This window comes from Typopeltis vanoorti, chromosome 11 (genome assembly GCF_054136105.1).
Source record: "Typopeltis vanoorti isolate ZY-2024b chromosome 11, IOZ_Tvanoo_1.0, whole genome shotgun sequence".
NCBI classification, from domain to species: Eukaryota; Metazoa; Arthropoda; class Arachnida; order Uropygi; family Thelyphonidae; genus Typopeltis; species Typopeltis vanoorti.
In genome coordinates, this window is record NC_143559.1 from 71200699 (window position 1) to 71223446 (window position 22748).

The 22748-nt window shown below is 35.6% G+C and overlaps 1 protein-coding gene across 3 annotated transcripts in view; it reads left to right on the forward strand.

Moving 5' to 3' along the window:
• LOC150101716 (ectonucleoside triphosphate diphosphohydrolase 5-like) overlaps positions 1 to 22748 on the forward strand; it is a 171750-nt gene that overhangs the window by 132982 nt on the left and 16020 nt on the right. For all 3 annotated transcript variants that reach the window (XM_090400547.1, XM_090400545.1, XM_090400546.1), the window contains exon 12: positions 10585 to 10641. In XM_090400547.1, the coding sequence (XP_090256673.1) occupies positions 10585 to 10641 (57 nt within the window). The remainder of the gene's footprint in view (positions 1 to 10584; positions 10642 to 22748) is intronic.

Sequence of the window (22748 nt, forward strand, 5' to 3'; positions counted from 1 at the left end):
CGCCGCCATTGGCTCCCTACATACAGAGCTCTCCACCGTTCTTAACCCTGAACTTTGGTCGATTCTCTCTGACATCTCGGAAACTTCCGCACAGAGAGAATTTCAAAAAAAAAAAAAAAACAAACACGTCAAGAAATACAGCAACCTGGTTAAAGACAAACCACAACCACAAATTCAACCGCTCCAGACAGTAATTAACCTCTCTTCCAAAAGGCTCAATGAGGATGCCGCCAGCGCCCTTGGCCTCGGCCGTAATTTTGCCGTCACCCCGAAAGAAGTGCCGGTGCTCGACGTAATGGTTAACGTCGAACGAGGGATCGGTCGCTTACCGTCGGAGGTAGCCAACAACATCAGACTCGACGTAGCCAACATCCTCGCTCACTCTTCGCTGACAAAAAGTAACTTATCTTATACCCAACGCATGGCTCTCCAGAAACTACGCAAAGAAAAAAGTATTGTCATCACCAGAGCGGATAAGAGTAATGCCACAGTTGTTCTTAATACCAGCGAATACAATCGTAAAATGAACACTATCCTCCACGATCGCGCTACCTACATCCCGCTAGAACACGACCCCACAAAAACACAAGTTAAGAAATTAAAAATCTTACTTAAAAAAGTAACCTCCTGGCTCCTTGACGTCACGAAAAAACTTAAACCTTTCCGCTCCCGTCCCCCCTGAATATACGGTTTACCAAAAATCCATAAACCCAATTCCCCACTCAGACCTATAGTAGATGCCACCAATGCACCTTGTTACAGACTGTCTAAACAGCTGGCCAACTCTCTGTCCCCCCCTCACCGGAAATTCAGCTTCCTATATAAAAAACTCGACCCACTTTAAAGCCCTCACAGAAAATTTAACCTTGAACAATACAGACATATTGGTAAGCTTTGATATCTCCTCTTTGTTTACCAATATTCCCTTAACTGACACTTTATCTCTCTTAGAAAACGTTTTCCCCTCTGACATCTTAGATCTCTTTTCCTTTGCCATCAACTCTGGGTATTTCTCTTGGAATAACAAAATCTACAAGCAGATAGAAGGAACTGCCATGGGTTCCCCCCTCTCATCCCCCCCTTGCCAATTTCTATATGGAAGATTTCGAAAAACGAGCCATAGACTCAGCCTCACTCAAACCTTCTATCTGGCTAAGATATGTAGATGATGTGTTCTCCATTTGGCCTCATGGCCCAGACATGTTAGACTCCTTCCTCGGTCATCTCAATAGCCTACATCCAAGAATCCAGTTTACTATGGAAAAGGAAAAGAACAATTGTTTACCTTCCTAGACACCTTAGTCACGCGCCTGCCCAATGATACACTTGCCTTCACTGTATACAGAAAACCCACACACACAGGCAGATACATTCACAAACTCTCCCACCACCACCACCCCTCACAACAGTATGGCATCATTAAAACCCTTACCAAGAGAGCCCACAATCTTTGTTCCAGTGGAACCGCCCTCACTACTGAGCTTAACCACATACACAGAACTTTCCTCTCCAATGGCTACAGTGAACACAGTATCAAAAAAATAATCAATTCCTCCCCCATTCCCCGTCCCTCTTGTCAACAAGAATTTAAAAATGCCATCACCATACCCTACATCCGAGGCACTTCAGAAAAAATATCCAAGATACTAAAAAAGTATAACCTACACACAGCATATAAGCCCTACCGCAAACTTGCTACCCTTATCCGTTCTACGAAAGATCAGCTCCTCCCTCTCTCTCTCTGCCTGGAGTTTACAAAGTACCCTGTTCCTGTAAGCTTGCGTACTTTGGACAGACAGGCAGATCAGCATCCATCCGCCTGTAGGAACACAAGTTGTACATCGTTAAACACAACTATGGCCATTCAGGCTTGGCTGACCATGTTTTGGACACCACCCACAGAGTATCATGGAAGAAAACCACCATGCTCCACCACAGCAAATTCAAGAAAGAGACTTTTCTTAGAAGCAGCAGCAGCTCTCAGAAACCAACCAAATCTTAACAAATACGGTTGCATTAAGCTTCCGAAGATTTGGGAAACACTCATCACCAGAGGTCCAACCTTACATTCCAGGCCACCTACTACTGCCCTTAGAGGGCGCTCCACCTAGATAGCACTTTAGTGTCACCCACGTGGTTGTGCTTAGTATTGTAAGTTTTTGTGTGCATGTTACATTAATTGTTTTTGTAATCCCCGTAGATGTCCTAGTGACTAGGACGAAATATAGGAGTATTAAATTCTAATTTAATTCTTTCTGAGTGTTGTAAAAAATCCATTAAACCTCCAACATAAAACCAGAGTTAGAGATCGGTACTATCAACGTAAGAAGCCTGAATGGCAAAGAAAAAGCAAAGAGCTAGCCGAGGAATTAGATAAGTACCAGATTGACATAATAGTGGTGACTGAAACAAAAAACACAAAAACTGGTGAGATCTTTCTGAGCAATAAATACAAAATGTTATATTCAGGAAATGACAATCAAGGAAAAGAAGGAGTAGCCATAGTATTCAACGCAAAATACGAGGCTAATCTTCTTGAATGGCAGTCAGTCTCAAGTAGAGTAATGTGGGCAAATATGAGAATGGGGAACTGGACAATGAGACTTATTTGTGCATATGGTCCCACAGAAGGTTCTACTAAGGTAGAAGCGGAGGGATTTTTTGATGCTTTAGAAAAAGCAACTGACACAATGAAAAGGGAAAAGTTGGTCCTTGTTGGGGATCTAAATAGCAGAGTAGGAAATGATTGTTAGACATACAAAAATATTTTGGGAAAATTTGGAGAAAAGAGCAAAGCTAATAATAATGGCAAATATCTGTTGGATTTCTGCTCAGGACATGGACTGGTTATTACTAACAACATGTTCCAATGTTGTTAGTAATAACCACCCACAGAGTAGGTGGATACAAGCAGATAGAAGATAACTATGTTATTGTTGATAGTGATGTTTTCTCCCTGGTGCAGGACACTAGAGTGTACAGAGGATTTGAAATTGAAAGTGATCACTATTTAGTCTTGAGCAGGATAAAATTGAATTTCATATTGAAAAGAATGACATGTAAGAAAGTTTTAAAGCGAATAAAAGTTGAGCAGCTCTCAGATGTGAACTGTAGACTAAAATACACAAAGATTATTGAAGAAAAAATGACCGAATTTGAGAACAGGAATCAAATCGTGGAGATTCAGTGGCAAACTCTGAAGAAAACATTGATTGATTCAGCCTGATTTTTTTATCCTTGCAGAAAACATCATGTGGTGAGGTTTTCTGCAAGGATAAAAAAATCAGAACTTCCTGGTGGACACAGGAAGTTAAAGAGGTAGTGAAGGAAAAGAAGAAAGCATATCAAAAGTTCCTGTCAAATAAGTCAGCTTGTGCTCTTAGAGAATATAGAGACAAATGCAAGAATGCTAAACACTGTGTAAAACTAGCTAAACAAAAGTCATGGGAGGACTTTGGCAAGAATATAGAAAATAAATATCAAAAAGGTAGCAAAATATTCTGGAGGTTGTTGAAGAAGCTTAGGAATGGAGGAAAGAGTGCTGTAAAAGGAGTTAGAGATGATAAAGGTGAAATGAAAATGGGAGAAAAAAATATCCTTGAAGTATGGAGTAATTACTTTGAAAATTTGCTAAATGAAACAAGCAGTGATGACAGCACAGTGATAAAAAATCACTGACCAGTCATGCAGTCAGGAATACATATCCATACTTGAAGTAGAAAAAGCCATCAAAGGCTTGAAATGTGGAAAGGCAGCAGGAGTAGATGATATTCCACCAGAAATGCTGAAGTATGGTGGTATAAAAGTGTTACAGTGGCTGCACTGCATAGTTCAGAATGACTGGACAGAGGGACGAATTCCAGATGATTGGAGTAGAGCTCTCATAGTACCCATATATAAGAAGGGAAATAAAACTGCATGTGAGAATTACAGAGGTATTTCCCTACTGAGTGTTCCTGGCAAGATCTATGCAAGTATACTTGAGAAACGGTTGAGAAGAATTGTGGAAGAAAAGCTTGGTGAAGAACAAGCTGGATTCAGGTCAAATAGAGGCTGTCAGGATCAGATCTTCACTTTATGACATATAGTCGAGAAAGAATGGAATATAACAAAGATCTGTATTTAAGTTTTGTCGATTTGGAAAAGGCAAGGTGCCAAGAGAGAAGCTATTCAATACGCTTCAGTTATATGGTGTCAATGGGGCATTATATCAAGCAATACTTAGTCTTTATTTGAGTTGTAAGTCAGCAGTTAGAATTGAAGGAAGTACAGGAAGATGGTTTAATGTTAAATCTGGTGTGAGACAAGGATGTACATTATCCCTTCTGTTATTCATTATCTATATGGATCACATTATGAATGAAAGTGGTATTAAACATGATATCAAAATTGGAGCTGTTAATATCAGCTCTTTGCTTTATGCGGAAGATGTTGTACTTCTAAATAAATCTGCTACAAGTCTGCAAGATTCTCTGACTAAATTGAATAACTGTTTTACTAGATATGGTATGACGGTCTGCAATAAAAAAGACAAAGACAATGAAAATAGGCAGAATCGTTGAAAATGTCAACTGTGTTGTGAATGGAGAACCTGTGGAACTAGTAAAACATTTCAGCTACTTAGTCACGATTTTTTACTGAAGATGGTAAATTAAATATAGAAATAGACAACAGAATCAGCAAAGGTGGTATGGTGGGAAGTCAATTGAATAAATTCATGTGGAATAAGAGAGAAATTAGTCATCATCATCACCATCATCAAATTCCTGCCATGTACCCTCAAGGGGTGTACAGGATATGACAGTACTACATGAAAAAATTACATCATTACTAACTTCCTATCTACAATTTTCATCCAAATCAGTCTGTTACTTGTCAAAACTCCAACATTATCAGATCTTATATTTCTATCGTCTAAGGCACTTTGTACCCTATCAATCCACCTATGTCTTGGTCTTCCTCTGGGTCGTTTCCCTGCCAAGCTGGCAGAGAACACTTGTTTTGCTAATCTTTTTTCGCCCATTCTATTTAAGTGACCATACCATCTGAGATTAGCTCTGCTAACGCATTCCTGGATGCTGACAATGTCAAGTTCTTTCCTAATATCCCCATTTTTAATATGATATTGAGATTGATGCCATCTGTTCATGCCTCTAATCTTTCTCAGGACTCTCATATCTGCGGTCTCTAGTCTTTGGTCAAGTGTTTTACTTCTGACCCAGCTCTCAGATCCATAAGTTAAAACTGGTTTGAACACAGTTTTGTATACAGCTAATTTAGTGTTCCAACTAATTTCTTTCTTATTCCATATGAATTTATTCAATTGACTTCCCACGATACCAGCTTTGCTGATTCTGTTGTCTATTTCTATATTTAGTTTACCATCTTCAGTAAAAATTGTGCCTAAGTAGCTGAAATGTTTTACTTGTTCCATAGGTTCTCCATTCACAACACAGTTGACATTTTCAATGATTCTGCCTATTTTCATTGTCTTTGTCTTTTTATTGCTGACCTTCATACCATATCTATCACAACAGCTATTCAATTTAGTCAGAGAATCTTGCAGACCTGTAGCGGATTTATTTAGAAGTATAACATCATCCGCATAAAGCAAAGAGCTGACATTAACATCTCCAATTTTGATATCAGGTTTAATACCACATTCCTTCATAATGTGATCCATATAGATAATGAATAACAGAGGGGATAATGTACATCCTTGTCTCACACCAGATTTAACATTAAACCATCTTCCTGTACTTCCTTCAATTCTAACTGCTGACTCACAACTCAAATAAAGACTAAGTATTGCTTGATATAATGCCCCATTGACACCATATAACTGAAGCGTATTGAATAGCTTCTCTCTTGGCACCTTGTCATATGCCTTTTCCAAATCGACAAAACTTAAATACAGATCTTTGTTATATTCCCATGCTTTCTCGACTATTTGTCGTAAAGTGAAGATCTGATCCTGACAACCTCTATTTGGCCTGAATCCAGCTTGTTCTTCACCAAGCTTTTCTTCCACAATTCTTCTCAACCGTTTCTCAAGTATACTTGCATAGCTCTTGCCAGGAACACTCAGTAGGGAAATACCTCTGTAATTCTCACATGCAGTTTTATTTCCCTTCTTATATATGGGTACTATGAGAGCTCTACTCCAATCATCGGGAATTCGTCCCTCTGTCCAGGCTTTCTGAACTATGCAGTGCAGCCACTGTAAGACTCTTATACCACCATACTTCAGCATTTCTGGTGGAATATCATCTACTCCTGCTGCCTTTCCACATTTCAAGCCTTTGATGGCTTTTTCTACTTCAAGTATGGATATGTATTCCTGACTGCATGCCTGGTCAGTGTTTTTTATCACTGTGCTGTCATCACTGCTTGTTTCATTTAGCAGTTTTTTAAAGTAATTACTCCATACTTCATGGATATCTTTTTCTCCTGTTTTCATTTCACCTTTATCATCTCTAATTCCTTTTACAGCACTCTTTCCTCCATTCCTAAGCTTCTTCAACAACCTCCAGAATATTTTGCCACCTTCTTGATATTTATTTTCTATATTCTTGCCAAAGTCCTCCCATGACTTTTGTTTAGCTAGTTTTACACACTGTTTAGCTTTCTTACATTTGTCTCTGTATTCTGTAAGAGTAAAAGCTGACTTATTTGCCAGGAACTTTTGATATGCTTTCTTCTTTTCCTTCACTGGTAGGAAGTCAATTGAATAAATTCATATGGAATAAGAGAGAAATTAGTCGGAACACTAAATTAGCTGTATACAAGACAGTGTTCAAACCAGTTTTAATTTATGGATCTGAGAGCTGGGTCAGAAGTAAAACACTTGACCAAAGACTAGAGACTACAGATATGAGAGTCCTGAGAAAGATTATAGGTGTGAACAGATGGCATCAATGGCAAAATCATATTAAAAACGAGGATATTAGGAAAGAACTTGACATTGTCAGCATCCAGGAATGCATTAGCAGAGCTAATCTCAGGTGGTATGGTCACTTAAACAGAATGGGCGAGGAAAGATTAGCAAAACAAGTGTTCTCTGCCAGGTTGGCAGCAAAACGACCCAGAGGAAGACCAAGATATAGGTGGATTGATGCGGTACAAAGTGCCTTAGATGATAGAAATATAAGATCTGATAATGTTGGAGTCTCGACAAGTAACAGACTGATTTGGAGGAAAATTGTAGATAGGAAGTTAGTAATGATGTAATTTTTGTCATGTAGTACTATCATATCCTGTACACCCCTTGAGGGTACATGGCAGGAATTTGATGATGATGATGACTGTGTCAAAAGAAATACTTGGTGAGGATTTAACATTAGCCATTTCCTGCTTTACAAATTTAAAGTTTTAGGGAGAAAAAACTTGTTCATTCTGTTTATTTTTTAAATGCAACTCCCATCCACACATGTTTGGGAACCACTTCAGGCCTCCAATAAGCAGTGTGGAGGTCTCACACTGGACGATGAAATTTATCTCACACCTAAAGACAGTCACAAATATTCATGCCCATAGTGGGATTCCAACTCCCAGTCTGTTAGTTGGAGAATAAGTAAGTTAAATTTAGCCAACCATTCTGCAGTTTACTCTCAGGTTTTTAATTCTGGGATTATTTCAACATACCATCCTTTTTTACTCAATGAACACTTTTCTATAATTCATTAAATAGTTGTCATTCTAGTTAAGTGTCTCTTATCTTCAGAGTATTTAAAGGTTATTTAAAATAGCGTAGTAAGAAGCAGTACAGATTATTTCTTGCGCTATGATTATTCATTAAAACAACTTTAATGAGTAATCTTTAGGTGCATAAATAAAAATAAATATGAAACCTTGCAAAATTTTCAGTCTTCATTCTGTTGCCCACTTGGTTGATTGAGTGCTTAGCTCCAAACAGTAGGCAATGACTTTGAAAGATCCACACCCACAGTGGAACTTTTTAAATGTCTTTTGGTGGTGGATGAATCTCATTACTTGGCATGAGATAAACACCTTGTTTATTGGAGGTCTGATATATCTTGGAAAAAATTTCATGATGGGTCTCTAGAACAGGGTTTTGGGATTATCTAGACTTTAGCCATTCACATTGCTGATATACAATAGGGTTAAAATCTGAGAATATAATGGATATAGCATGTAGCTATATCCATTATATTACTAGTCTAAAATATTTCATGTATTCTTTGCTATCTTTAAGTGATGGAATGAAGATGATTTAATCTTGATGTTTTTATTTCTCGTTAAAAAGAAGCCTTGAGTATGTACAAGATAATTGAAGCTAGTAAGTGACAAGTAGGTGATGATAATGGGTGACTAACTGTGGAAACAAGAAAGAACATGTAAACAAAGCAAAAGAATTCCTGCTTAAGGATAACTATTTTGCAATACACATGGGATATGTATATTAGATTTAATGATGTCCCTTATGGCGATAATGAATGAAGTCACTATAATGCCAACAGTTAGCTGGTGCAAGCTTCACTGAATAAAAGAGATATGCAGACTATGACAAACTAAGGTACTAGATTGGTGACTTATCATGGCCTGATCAGTTGAGAGAAATCACTAATGACTGGAAGTTTGTTCATGATCAGTTATTGATGACAGTGCTAGATTATTCCTATAATTACTATGTCAGATAGAGTGGAAGTGAAATGGACTAATCATGGAATTTTGCAGGAACTGTAGAGAAAGAAAATGAAGATGTGAAAAACAGGGCATCCTCGGGCATTAGGAGTAGAAGGCACAGGCTAAGGGCGCGACAAGTGTAGTGAGGAAGGCGAAATTGGCATATAAAAGATGATTCGTTTAGACAGTAAAATGAAATCTGATATAATTCTGCTGATTTTTTAGTAGAAGGGATGAACATGGAAAATTGAATTTGTTGCTAAGATTCACATGTCACATCTGCTGAAGTTATAGTGGAAATGTTCAGTGAGTATTTTGTTAGTGTATTTCAAGTTGAGTGTTTAAATATGAGGATATCAGCATTTTAGGAAAAGTGTTTAAAATTTTAAGTAAGCCTGATGTTAGTGCCTAATGCAATATTGCCATGTATATTAAGAGAATGTGCAAAAGAACTAACAATGTTCTTGACTTTGCTGTTCAACAAGAGACTGGCAACAGGAGAAGTGGAAAGATGAAAAAACAGTTCACTGCATAAGAGAGAAGTTGGTAGTGTCATACTATTAGGCTAGTTTGTGTATTAGGTGTGGCAGCAGTGAAATGGTTTGTTTTTGACAGATATAAACTTAAATTAATGTGGCTAGACTTTCTAGAGAGTAGCATGGATTGTAATGGGAGGTCTTGTTTCAGAAACCTGATTACATTTTTGCACAGGGAAGATCATTACAAGGTGATTTTTCTCCATTTTGCAGATGCATGTGATAGATCACATGACACATATTACTGTTGAAAAAGATGGGGGATGGATATTGATTGGTAACCTAGTTATAGGAATGGTTGGTCAAGAGAACCAACAAGTTTTGTATGAGGGTATGATGCCTCGAAAGGAAAGGTAACACTCTTCTGCCTTCTGCTACCATTGTTTAATCTGTATACTGATGAAAAAATTCAGGGTTTGGAAGGAGATATTCATTTGTTTGCTGATGGTGCTAAAGTGGAAAGAGCAATTTCAGGAAGTTCTGATGTAGTATTGTTATGAGCAGGTTTTGAATAGGTTGATTCTTTGGGCAGATGAATAAGAAGTCAGTTCATTGTTGCTAAGTGTAAAGTCATGCACTTTGACAAGGGAAGATGGAACAAAATGTATTGTATTGGAGGTTTGCTCCAGGAGATCGAACAGATGAAGGATCCTGGAGTGTTGGTGGATAGGGAGATTGTGTGTTCAGGGAACACATTACAAAAATTGTAAGTAACCTAGCAAATTGCCACTATATTGAAAAGGACTGATAAGTAGGGATAAGGGAGTAATAGTTCCACTATATAAGACATTAATTGACCATATCCTGACAATCTCATTACCTTGATATATGTGTGATAGTTTGCAGAAGTGAGAGACTAAGCAATGTTGAATACAAGGGCAGATTAAGGGAATGTATTGTGTGAAAGTCATGTGAGTAAAAATAAAAGTGAAAAGGAGATTTTGTGCATGCCAAGCATTGAATGAGTGGCATTACTAGATTAGGCGGTGGCAAATGCTTGAATGCTGACTGTTTTCAAGTCAAGGTATGTTATGTGCATTCTAGTCTGTGAGAATTTGCCCTATCATGATGAGTCGTCTGGATATGGAGGCCTAGAAGTAATACATACTAACAAAGTTTAACTTATATTGATGTTGACAAATTTGATATGGTATTATATTGCCAGTAATGGTAATTGATGTCCTATAACTGTTTGGTAGCATGGGGGATAAATTAAAATTTAGCAACTTTCTATTTAGAAAAATGGGCATTTCAACTTTAAGCATAATCAGTTTTTAAAATAGCATCAATTATTTAGAATATTAGGATGCTTAATCAGATTATTGTGAAGCTTTCAGCGAATTTTACTGAATTTAAATTTTTAAGCATATTATTTTAAAAAATGTGGTTTATATTTTTCTAGATCATAAGAAAGGAGGTCCAGTAACAGTAGATCAGTATGTAGCTGCAGTCAAAAAAGGTAGGTTTTGGTTATTCAGCAAATCAAATCAAAATATCTAGTTAAGATATTCTTTCATCAGTACATTGTGTCTTTTTCCTCTCACACCATATGCCTCATGAATCCATTGGTAGACTTATGGGGCAATTTACAGTATGATGTTTAGATGATCTGTTTTTCAGTAATCTTACATAAATGGGTGTAAAATTTCTAATATTCTAGATGATATAAATGTTGCAAAGAAAGAGGTAACTTATTCACATTGGATCATCATCATCATGCATATCAAGGATTTAGGCCTAGCATGATCTGTTCCAGCCTTAGAAGTCATCGTTTAAGAGGACGTCCTGGTTTTCTTTTTTGTAATGGTTTGTTTTGGTAATCTTTCTGTTTTCATTCTTTGAACATGTTCCATCCATTTATGTTTATATTTTTTTAATTTTTTTCTATTACTGTTTCTTGGTTTAATTCTTTCATAATTTCTTTTGTGATCAAATAGGGTATACTTTGCAGTTTTTCTCATAAACTTCATTTCTGCTGTTATTAATCTTTGTCTTTTTGTTTTATTGTCCAGATTTCGCTTCCATACATTAAGACTGGTAGGGCTAATGTATTGTATACTTTTAGTCTGGTTTGTTTTTGAACTAGGTTTGGTTTAAATATAGAGTTAATTACACCTGTTATTTTTAAATATTTTGCAATTTTTATGTTTATATCTTTTTTATTTTCATATGTGATCATACATCCCAGGTAGTTAAATGAATTCACCTGTTCTAAGATCTTGTTATCTATTACTATTTTAGTTCTTGCTGGATCTTGTCCTTTAAAGGCTTTGATTTTTCTGTTGATATTATCATACCATAATCTTTGGATATCTCATTTAGATCTAAAATAGCTTTCTGTAAGTTATCTTCAGAATTTGTAATTATTATTTGGTCATCGGCAAAAAGGAGGGTGTTTAAGTTCACTGTAGGAGAAAGTTTAATTCCTTGATGTGTATTTTTATTCCATTTTATTATTATTTCATTTAAGTAAATATTAAAAAAAGTAGCTGAGAGGGGACATCCGACAAGGATGTCCCCTCTCAGCAACTCTCGTATATGATAGCTCGTGATTTAATCTTATTTATATTTGATTATTTTCATATATACTTGTGATAGCTTTTAGGATATTATTTGATATTTGTCTTTCTTTTAATGTATTAAATATATTTCTTTTAACTTTGTCAAATGCATTTTTCAAAGTCAATAAATGCAATATGTGTTTCTAAATTGTATTCTCTTCTTTTCTCTATTATTAATTTTAGGCAAAAGGCTGGGTCTATACATGATCGTCCTTTTCTAAATCCATTCTGTACTTCTAAAATAAAGTTTTCAGACTATTTCCTTAGTTTGCTATTTAAGATTCTGCTATATATTTTGTAACAGGAATTTAGTATACTGATACCTCTATAGTTTTTAGGGTCATCTCTATTACCTTTTTTAGAGTTCTTTTACCTTTTTTTTATATTCACATTGGATATGAACACTAATACAGTATAGTTTTTTAAAAGATATATATATATATATATATATAGAGAGAGAGAGAGAGAGAGGAAGGTATTCTGTGATAAATGAAAGAGGATGAAGAGAAGTTGGTTCATTAAGTTTGAAGCTGGTCAGTAAATGGATGTTCACTTAAAGTTGTTTGTGTCTTGGAAGAAAATGGGCAAATGGATTGCACTCTTCTGAATAGTATCAAGCATTCATTGGGGGTTTTCAGCATTCCAAAGTTGGGTAGAGTTCTAATTTCTGCAGTGTTAGCTGCATATAGGTGAGAAGTAGAAGAAAAGAAATTATGTTTGGAGATCTGGGTATTATCTGCAGTAAGAAGTGAATGTGATCATTCTTATGAGAAATAAGAGAGGAATGGGTTTTGTTAACATTGAATGTCAATTTTATCCTTGCCTTGAAGAATATACAAGGTAAGAGTTTAAGATATTAGTTATGGAAGATCTTGAAGCCTGAGATGATTGTGTACTATATGGTTTACTAAATAAAGAAGAATGGATTATACTGACATCAGCAAAGCTATGGATAGGATTTGGGTAGTAATAGGTTATTTATATAAAGAAAAAGAAGAGTAGGTAATGGTACAGTCCCAGAGTACTCCAAAATTGATGGGGAAATATTGAGAAGAGGAAGCCAATTATTTGTAAGTTCTTTTAAATGTGTGTTGACATTTTTTTTTTTTTTTTTTTTTTTTTTATCTTAAATGCAGTATGCAGGCACTTGAGTTTTGGCTTGGCTGTATTCACGTTACATTTTTATTTTAATTTTTTATCTGATTGACAATTATGTTTTGAAATCATTGAGCAGTACTTAGCTATTTATTTTAGCAAGCCTGTAACAAACAAATAACCATGATGTTTCAGAAGGTGGGGTTTAATTTTTAACTTCTAAGAACAAAAATATATAGCAACCACCTGGCTGGTTACAAAATGCTTGTTCATCATACTGATTATATTCTAATGTATTATAATACATTTTATCTTAATACTTTACAATTTTAGCCATTGATTTTTATTTATAACTATTTGGTGCCTCTTTAATCAGTGTGCTGCTGGTCTGCAGACATTCAGATTTATTTCTCTTAATAATCTTTTTTCCCCATTATATAAATATCATGGTGAAGCTTTTCAACGAAACTGAATGAAGTGTGTTCTCATTGACATTTTGTAGTTGTATAGTTTGATATGCCTATGTGAAATATTATTACTCTGCACCACACCAATCTACATGCTGCGCTGTCTACTACTACCACCACTACTGCCATCCACTTCCCATTACATAGTATTTTTGTCTGTTAATTTTGCATTCTCTGTCTCTTTTGCTAGATCCCAAATTTCTGGGAGAAAATATGTGCAGTGATAACTCTGAAACCAACAGCTTCAATTCAACATGTTTAATCAGAAAAACTAATAATGGCATCGGTTCACCTATATTTTTATCTACCATTCTGATCATAGATTAGCTGTCATTGCACATTCTTGAAACTTTATATTGAGTTCTTTTCCGATTTCATTTTTAATGTGGCTGTGCCGTGCCGGTGGTATCATCTTGTTCACTCTTCTAATTCTTGTAAGGATAATTGTGTTTGAGATCAAGTGTGTGATTAATTTCTACCTAGTTGTCCAGTCTGTATTGTGAAAATTGGTCTTTGGTCTTTTGGATCTGTTATCATCATTATCAATTCCTTATATGTACCCTTAAGAGGTGTATGGGATAGTATCATTGTACCGTGATCATTAGCAATTTTTTTCCAAATTAATGCATTATTTCAGCTTTTTTTTTTAAAAAAAAAAAACATGCTTACATTTTATTCTTATAAGACTACTTCATAAATCCACTTGTTCTTCCTCTGGGATCATTTCATGCTATTCGTGTATCATTTACATGTTTTCTTAACATCTTTCTGTTAAGAAAACATATTGAACGACCATTACCATCTTACAATTGCTGTCAGCAATTCTTGAATTCTAATAATGTTAAGTTCATCTCTAAGATCTGCATATTTATTATGATTATGCTATTGATTGCATTCTGTTCATTCACCTAATTTCCTCAACCTGACTTTCAGAGCCTTAAGTTAAAATTGGTTCAAATGGCATCTTTATGTAATGCTATGTTTAGTCTTTTATTTTTTTAGCTAAAATATAAATTTATTCAGCTAGCTTCGTGCTATACCAACTTTGCTTATTCTTTTATCTGTTTCCATATTTAATTTGCCACCTCTACTAAAAATTAAGATTTTAGGAACATGAGTTCCTACAATCTACCATTACTTCTACCATTTTTGGTTTTCTCTTGTTGATTTTCTTTCAAATTTGTCACATTATTCAATTTATTTAAAGAGTTCCAAAGACTTGTATACTAATTTATTTAAGCAAAGAGCTGAGTTTAATATCTCCAATTTTAATATCAGGTTTAATTCCACTTTTTTATGGGATCCACATAGATGATAAATAACTGTGGTGATAGTATATAGCCAGGTCTGGTGTCTCATTTTACTAGACTATCTTCAGTTATATATTGCTTTATATAATGTTCCATTTACATCATATAATTGCAGAGTTGTGAACAACTTTCCTTCATCATCATCAAATACCTGCTATGTACCCTCAAGGGGTGTACAGGATATGATAGTACTACATGAAAAAAAAATTGCATCTTTATTAATTTCCTATCTACAATTTTCCTCCAAATCAGTCTGTTACTTGTCAAGACTCCAACATTATCAGATCTTATATTTCTATCATCTAAGGCACTTTGTACCGTATGAATCCACCTATATCTTGGTCTTCCTCTGGGTCGTTTTGCTGCCAACCTGGCAGAGAACACTTGTTTTGCTAATCTTTCCTCGTCCATTCTGTTTAAGTGACCATACCACCTGAGATTAGCTCTGCTAATGCATCCCTGGATGCTGACAATGTAAGTTCTTTCCTAATATCCTCGTTTTTAATATGATATATTACCATTGATGCCATCTGTTCACACCTATAATCTTTCACAGGACTCTCATATCTGTGGTCTCTAGTCTTTGATCAAGTGTTTTACTTCTGACCCAGCTCTCAGATCCATAAGTTAAAACTGGTTTGAACACTGTCTTGTATACAGCTAATTTAGTGTTCCGACTAATTTCTTTCTTATTCCATATGAATTTATTCAATTGACTTCCCACCATACCAGCTTTGCTGATTCTGTTGTCTATTTCTATATTTAATTTACCATCTTCAGTAAAAATCGTGCCTAAATAGCTGAAATGTTTTACTTGTTCCACAGGTTCTCCATTCACAACGCATTTGACATTTTCATTGTCTTTGTCTTTTTATTGCTGACCTTCATACCATATCTATTACAACAGCTATTCAGTTTAGTCAGAGAATCTTGCAGACTTGTAGCGGATTTATTTAGAAGTATAACATCATCCGCATAAAGCAAAGAGCTGACATCAGCATCTCCAAGTTTGATATCATGTTTAATACCATTTTCCTTCATAATGTGATCCATATAGATAATGAATAACAGAAGGGATAATGTACATCCTTGTCTCACACCAGATTTAACATTAAACCATCTTCCTGTACTTCCTTCAATTCTAACTGCTGACTTACAACTCAAATAAAGACTAATTAATAAGAATAAAGACTGCTTTCTCGACTATTTGTTGTAAAGTGAAGATCTGATCCTGACAGCCTCTATTTGGCTTGAATCCAGCTTGTTCTTCACCAAGCTTTTCTTCCACAATTCTTCTCAACCGTTTCTCAAGTATACTTGCATAGATCTTGCCAGGAACACTCAGTAGGGAAATACCTCTGTAATTCTCACATGCAGTTTTATTTCCCTTTTTATATATGGGTACTATGAGAGATCTACTCCAATCATCAGGAATTCGTCCCTCTGTCCCGGCCTTCTGAACTATGCAGTGCAGCCACTGTAAGACTCTCACACCACCATACTTCAGCATTTCTGGTCGAATATCATCTACTCCTGCTGCCTTTCCACATTTCAAGCCTTTGATGGCTTTTTCTACTTCAAGTAGGGATATGTATTCCTGACTGCAAGCCTGGTCAGTGTTTTTTACCACTGTGCTGTCATCACTGCTTGTTTCCTTTAGCAGTTTTTCAAAGTAATTACTCCATACTTCAAGGATATCTTTTTCTCCTGTTTTCATGTCACCTTTATCATCTCTAACTCCTTTTACAGCACACTTTACCCCATTCCTAAGCTTCTTCAACAACCTCCAGAATATTTTGCCACCTTCTAGATATTTATTTTCTATATTCTTGCCAAAGTCCTCCCATGACTTTTGTTTAGCTAGTTTTACGCATTCTTGCATTTGTCTCTATATTCTCTAAGAGCACAAGCTGACTTATTTGCAGGAACTTTTGATATGCTTTCTTCTTTTCCTTCACTGCCTCTTTAACTTCCTGTGTCCACCAGGGAGTTCTGATTTTTTTATCCTTACAGGCAACCTCACCACATGCCTCTCTGGCAGAATTAATCAATGTTTTCTTCAAAGTTTGCCACTGAATCTCCAATGTTTGATTCCTGTTCTCAAACACTTTCATTTTTTCTTCAATAATCTTTGTGTATTTTGGTCTACAGTTCACATCTGAGAGCTGCTCAAATTTTATTCGCTTTAAAACTTTCTTACATGTTATTCTTTTCAATATGAAATTCAATTTAATCCTGCTCAAGACTAAATAGTGATCACTTCCAATTTCAAATCCTCTATACACTCTGGTGTCCTGCACCAGGGAGAAAACATCATTATCAACAATAACATAGTCAATAAGACTTTTGTTATTCCTTGCCTCTTCTCTCCTTGTGAATTTGTGCACATTTTTATGTTGGAACATGGTGTTATTAATAACCAGTTCATGTCCTGAGCAGAAATCCAACAGATATTTGCCATTATTATTAGCTTTGCTCTTTTCTCCAAATTTTCCCAAAATATTTTTGTATGTCTCACAATCATTTTCTACTCTGCTATTTAGATCCCCAACAAGGACCAACTTTTCCTTTTTCATTGTATCAGTGGCTTTTTCTAAAGCCTCAAAAAATTCCTCCATTTCAGCCTTAGTAGAACCTTCTGTGGGACCATAGGCACAAATAAGTCTCATTGTCCAGTTCCCCATTCTCATATTTGCCCACATTACTGTACTTGAGACTGACTGCCATTCGAGAAGATTAGCCTCATATTTTGTGTTGAATACTATGGCTATTCCTTCTTTTCCTTGATTGTCATTGCCTGAATATAACATTTTGTATTTATTGCTCAGAAAGATCTCACCAGTTTTGGTCTTTTTTGTTTCAGTCACCCCTATTAAGTCGATCTGGTACTTATCTAATTTCTCAGCTAGCTCCATTTCTTTTCCATTCAGGCTTCTTACATTGATAGTACCGATCTTTAACTCTGGTGATGTTGAGTTAGGTTTGTTTTCAGATTTGTTCCCGTAGCTGACTTTTCGCTGTTTGCCCTGGTTCCCTGGCGAAAACAACGGGGGCCTTGTTTAACCGGGCGATGCTCTAGCCGGCATGAAATTTTGTCATGCTGTACCATCATTTTTTATTTTGGTTTAACCAATAAGAATACAATTTGTCGGCTAAATCCCAAATTGCCAACCCATCCTCGTTCGTTCAGTATCCAAGTAGATACCCAACAGGGTGCACCACGAGAATGTGAGGATTGGACATTATGTCAGAAGCCCTGGTCAGTTCTCCGCATTCCTTGAAAGGCTATGTGGAGGTCTCCTCTCAGTTATACAGCTTTGACCCTTAAGCACCCCACTTGGACACCTTATTATATGCCTTTTTCTGGATCTCAAAACTTAAAACACTGGTCCTTTCTGCATTCCCAACTATTCATCTTAAAGTAAAATTTGGTCTTGGCAATTCTTATTTGGCCCGAACCCTACTTTTTCCCTTGGTTTTTCTAGCACAATTTTTTTTAGCTTAAATATGCTTGTATATATCTGACTTGGAACATTAAATGGAGAAATTCCTGTACAATTCTCTCATTCAGTTTTATTTCCCTTTTTGTAAATTGGGACTACTAAAAGCTCTACTCCATTCTTTTAGAATTTTATCTTCTGGTCAAGTCTTCTAAATTATGCAGTTTAGGCACTGTAAAACTTTATACTTCCATATTTATTTCTGATTAAGTATAATCTTCACTATTTTTCACATTTACACCTAACCTTTTTCTCCTTCCAGATGTACTCATGATTAAATTTCTTCTGGATATTTTCTACTACTTTTATGCCACTACTTTTTAATAATTTTCAAAGTGATTATCTGTATTATTTTGATTAGGTGATATTACTTGTAAATTAGCTAAATTGCATTTTTCTCTGTATTCTTTAAGGGCACATGCTAATTTCTTACCAGGAACTTGGATTCCCCCCCCCCCCCCCATGGAGTAGCTCTTTAAGTCCACCATGAAAAGTTCAGAATTTTTCTGTACTTACAGACAACTTCCCAACATGCTCATCTGGCTGAATTAATATTTTCTTCAGATTTTGCAATTGTGTCCCTAAAGTTATTCACACTGATAGTTGTGTTTTTCAGTCTTTTCATATAAAAGTGCTTGATTTTGGTTCTTTTTAAAACTTTTGAGTTATACTTTTATTTGTGTGTTCTTTCCATGTTAATTGTATTTTCACATTGCTTTCCTTGAAATTTTTTACCTTTCAAGAATGCTATAACTGTTCTTTTCTTCTTTTCCCTGATTGCTGTTGCCTGAATATCCCCTGACATATTGTTTTCAGAAAATTAGAGATTTAAAAAGTTTGTTAAATAATTTATTATTCTTCTACTTGATAAAATGGCATATTTGTGAGGAGATAAATTCCATTCATGCTGAGCAAGAATGGAATTTATCTATTGTTCATTCCTGATAGAATATTGCCTTCAAATTATCCCCACACATTCATGCACACAAAAATGTTTTTCTCATGCATGATTATCTAAATATAAATGATTGTGGTCATTTAGTGATAACTGAGCATAATGAAATTTATCTCCTCACTTTCAGTATAACTTCCACATCCATACTTATTTGCCTTTGGAATTTGTCCAGTGAATGTAATGTTGTCTTATGTTAGGACTTTTTATCTTTTATATTGTTTGCACATATTTGAGGTTTTGCAAAACTAGTAGCACACTAGTGTCTTGTAAGGACACTAGTTGCTATAGATTTTTTGATGATAGTTGCATTTATGCTATTGCACAATAGAAAGATTTTTTTTTCCCTTGTCATCTGAGGTTTTTTTTTGACAAATTTATTAAATTGGCTATTTAATTCTTTCATTATCATCAAATTCTTGATATGTACCCCCATGGGGTGTACATGACATTATGATAGTATTGCATGAAAAAGTTGCACCATTACTGATTTCCATTCAACAGTTTTCCTACAAATTAATCTGTTATCTATCAAAGATGCCAACATTATCACTTATTTCTGCCTTCCAAGGCACTTTTTTTTTACTGTATCAATCCACCTACATCTTGGTCTTCCTGTGGGCCTTTTCCTGCCAACCTGATAAGAAACACTTGTTTTTCTGATCGTTATTTTCTCATTCTGATTAAGTGACCATACCATCTAAAATTAGCTCTGCTAACACATTCCTGAATGTTAACAATGCCAAGTTCTTTCCTAATCTCCTCATTTTTAATACACTACTGCCATTGATGCTGTTTGTTCACTTCACTAATCTTTCTCAGAACTTTCATATCTGTGGTGCTCCAGCATTTGATCACGTGTTTTATTTCTAACCAAGCTCTCTCAGATCCATAAGTTAAACTGGTTTGAACACTGCCTTGTATACAGCTAATTTAGTGTTTTGACTAATTTCTTTCTTATTCCATATAAATTTATTCAGCTGACTTCCTACTATGCCTGCTTTACTTATTCTATTGTTTATTTCCATATTTAATTTGTCATTTTCACTAAAAATTGTGCCTAAATAGCTGAAATGTTTTCCTTGTTTTACTTGGTTCACCATTCAGGATACAGCTGATGTCTTTAATGTTTCAGCCTATTTTCATTGTCTTTTTTTTTTATTGCTGATTTTCATACTAAATTTATTAAAACAGTTATTCAATTTAGGGAATCTTGCAGACTTGTACTGGATCTATTCAGAAGTATGGCATCATCTGCATAAAGTAAAGAACTAAGATTAACATTGCAAATTTTGATATTAGATTTAATATCCACTTTCCTTCATAATGTGATCATGGAGATAATGTGCATTCTTGATGCACACCTGATTTACATCAAACATTGAACCATCTTCCTGTATTTACTTCAATTCTAACTGCTGACTAACAGCTTAAATAGACTATTTTTCAATATAATGTCTCGAGTTAGTCGATCTCTGGCACGGGCAAGCAGGTTTTTCCTCCCGGAAACTCGGATTTTTCGTCCTGTAAACTCAAGAAAATCGACCGTAGAACCCACATTATTTCAGACATTAAATATATTGTGTTAGGGTTAGGGACCACGAGATGGTGGCACATTTGAGCCGTCTCTCTTCACTGCGTACCGCTTAATTAGTGATAGCTTTGGGCCATCTGTCTCTGATTGGGTACCAGTGGAGATTGAACTGCCCACTCAGTCTCCAAAAGTCATCAGATAGGGCTAAATGGCCTCGCCTACTCCCGTATACGGGAATAAAAAGGCGTTAGCTGATTTTTTGATTTGTCTCGTTTACACCGTATAATGTAGCGTTTTAAAGAGCTTTCCTCTGGGCACCTCATGCCTTTTCCAGATCTATGAAACTTACAAATCCTTGTTATATTCCCAAGATTTCTCAACTATTTATATAAAAGTAAAAATCTGATCTTGACAACCTCTATTTGGCCTGAATGCAGCTTGTTCTTCACCAAGCTTCTCTTTCACAATTTTTCTTGGCTGTTTCTCATAAATGAGTTCTATAAGAGCTTCTCCACTTATCCAGAATTTGACCCCTCTAACCAGACCTTCTGAATTATGCAGTGCAGCCACTGTAAAACTTTTCCATATTTCAGGTTTTTGATGGCATTTTCAACTTCAAGTACGAATATGAATTTCTGATTGCAATCCTTTTGAGTCTTTTCTACCACTGTGCTGGCACTTTTTTTTTAGCAGCTTTTCAAAATAATTACTCCAGAAGTCTAGAATATCTATCCTCAGTTTTTATTACCTTCACCATCTCTGAATCCTTTTCCAGTATACTCTTTCTTCCGTTTCTAAGATTTTTCTAAATGTTTTACCACTATCCTGATATTTATTTTCTGTGTTCTTACCAAAGTTTGTAATATAGAAATCGACAACAGAATCAGCAAAGCTGGTATGGTGGGAAGTCAATTGAATAAATTCATATGGAATAAGAGAGAAATTAATTGGAACACTAAATTAGCTGCATACAAGACAGTGTTCAAACCAGTTTTAACTTGTGGATCTGAGAGCTGGATCAGAAGTAAACCACTTGACCAAAGACTAGAGACTGCAGATATGAGAGTCCTGAGAAAGATTAGAGGTGTGAACAGATGGCATCAATGGCAATATCATATTAAAAATGAGGATATTAGGAAAGAACTTGACATTGTCAGCATCCAGGAATGCGTTAGCAGAGCTAATCTCAGGTGGTGTGGTCACATAAACAGATTGGGCGAGGAAAGATTAGCAAAACATGTGTTCTCTGCCAGGTTGGCAGCAAAACGACCAGAGGAAGACCAAGATATAGGTGGATTGATACGGTACAAAGTGCCTTAAACGATAGAAATATAAGATCTGATAATGTTGGAGTCTTGACTAGTAACAGACCGATTTGGAGGAAAATTGTAGATAGGAAGTTAGTAATGATGTAATTTTTTTCATGTAGTACTATTATATCCTGTACATCTCTTGAGGGTACATGGCAGGAATTTGATGATGATGATGACACCAAAGTTTTCCCGTGACTTTTTTTTTTATCTAGTTTTACACAGTACTTTGCTTTCTTACATTTTTCACTGTATTCTCTAAGAGCATAAGCTGACTTACTTGCCAGGAACTTTCAAGACTGCCTCTCTTGTTGAATTAATCATTGTTTTCTTCAGGACTTGCCACCGAATCTCCAAGGTTTGGTTCCTGTTCTCAAACTCTTTCATGTTTTTCTTGAATGATGTTTGTGTATTTGAGTCTACAGTTCACCCCTGAAAGCTGCTCAACATTGGTTCATTTTAAAACTTTCCTACACACTCTTCTCTTCAGTATAAAATTAAATTTTATCCTGCTCAAAACTAAATAGTGATCTCTTCCTATTTCAAATCCTCTAATATACTCTTGTGTCCTGAACCAGTGGGAAAATATTGCTATCAACCATAACATAGTTAATGAGACTTTTCTTATTCCTTGCCTCTTCTCTCCATATGAATTTGTGCACATTTTTATGTTGGAACATGGTGTTAGTAATAACCAGTCCATGTCCTGAGCAAAAATCCAACAGGTATTTGCCATTATTATTAGCTTTGCTCTTTTCTCCAAATTTTCCTAAAACATTTCTATGTGTCTGGTAATCATTTTCTACTCTGCTGTTTAGATCTCCAAAAAGGACCAAC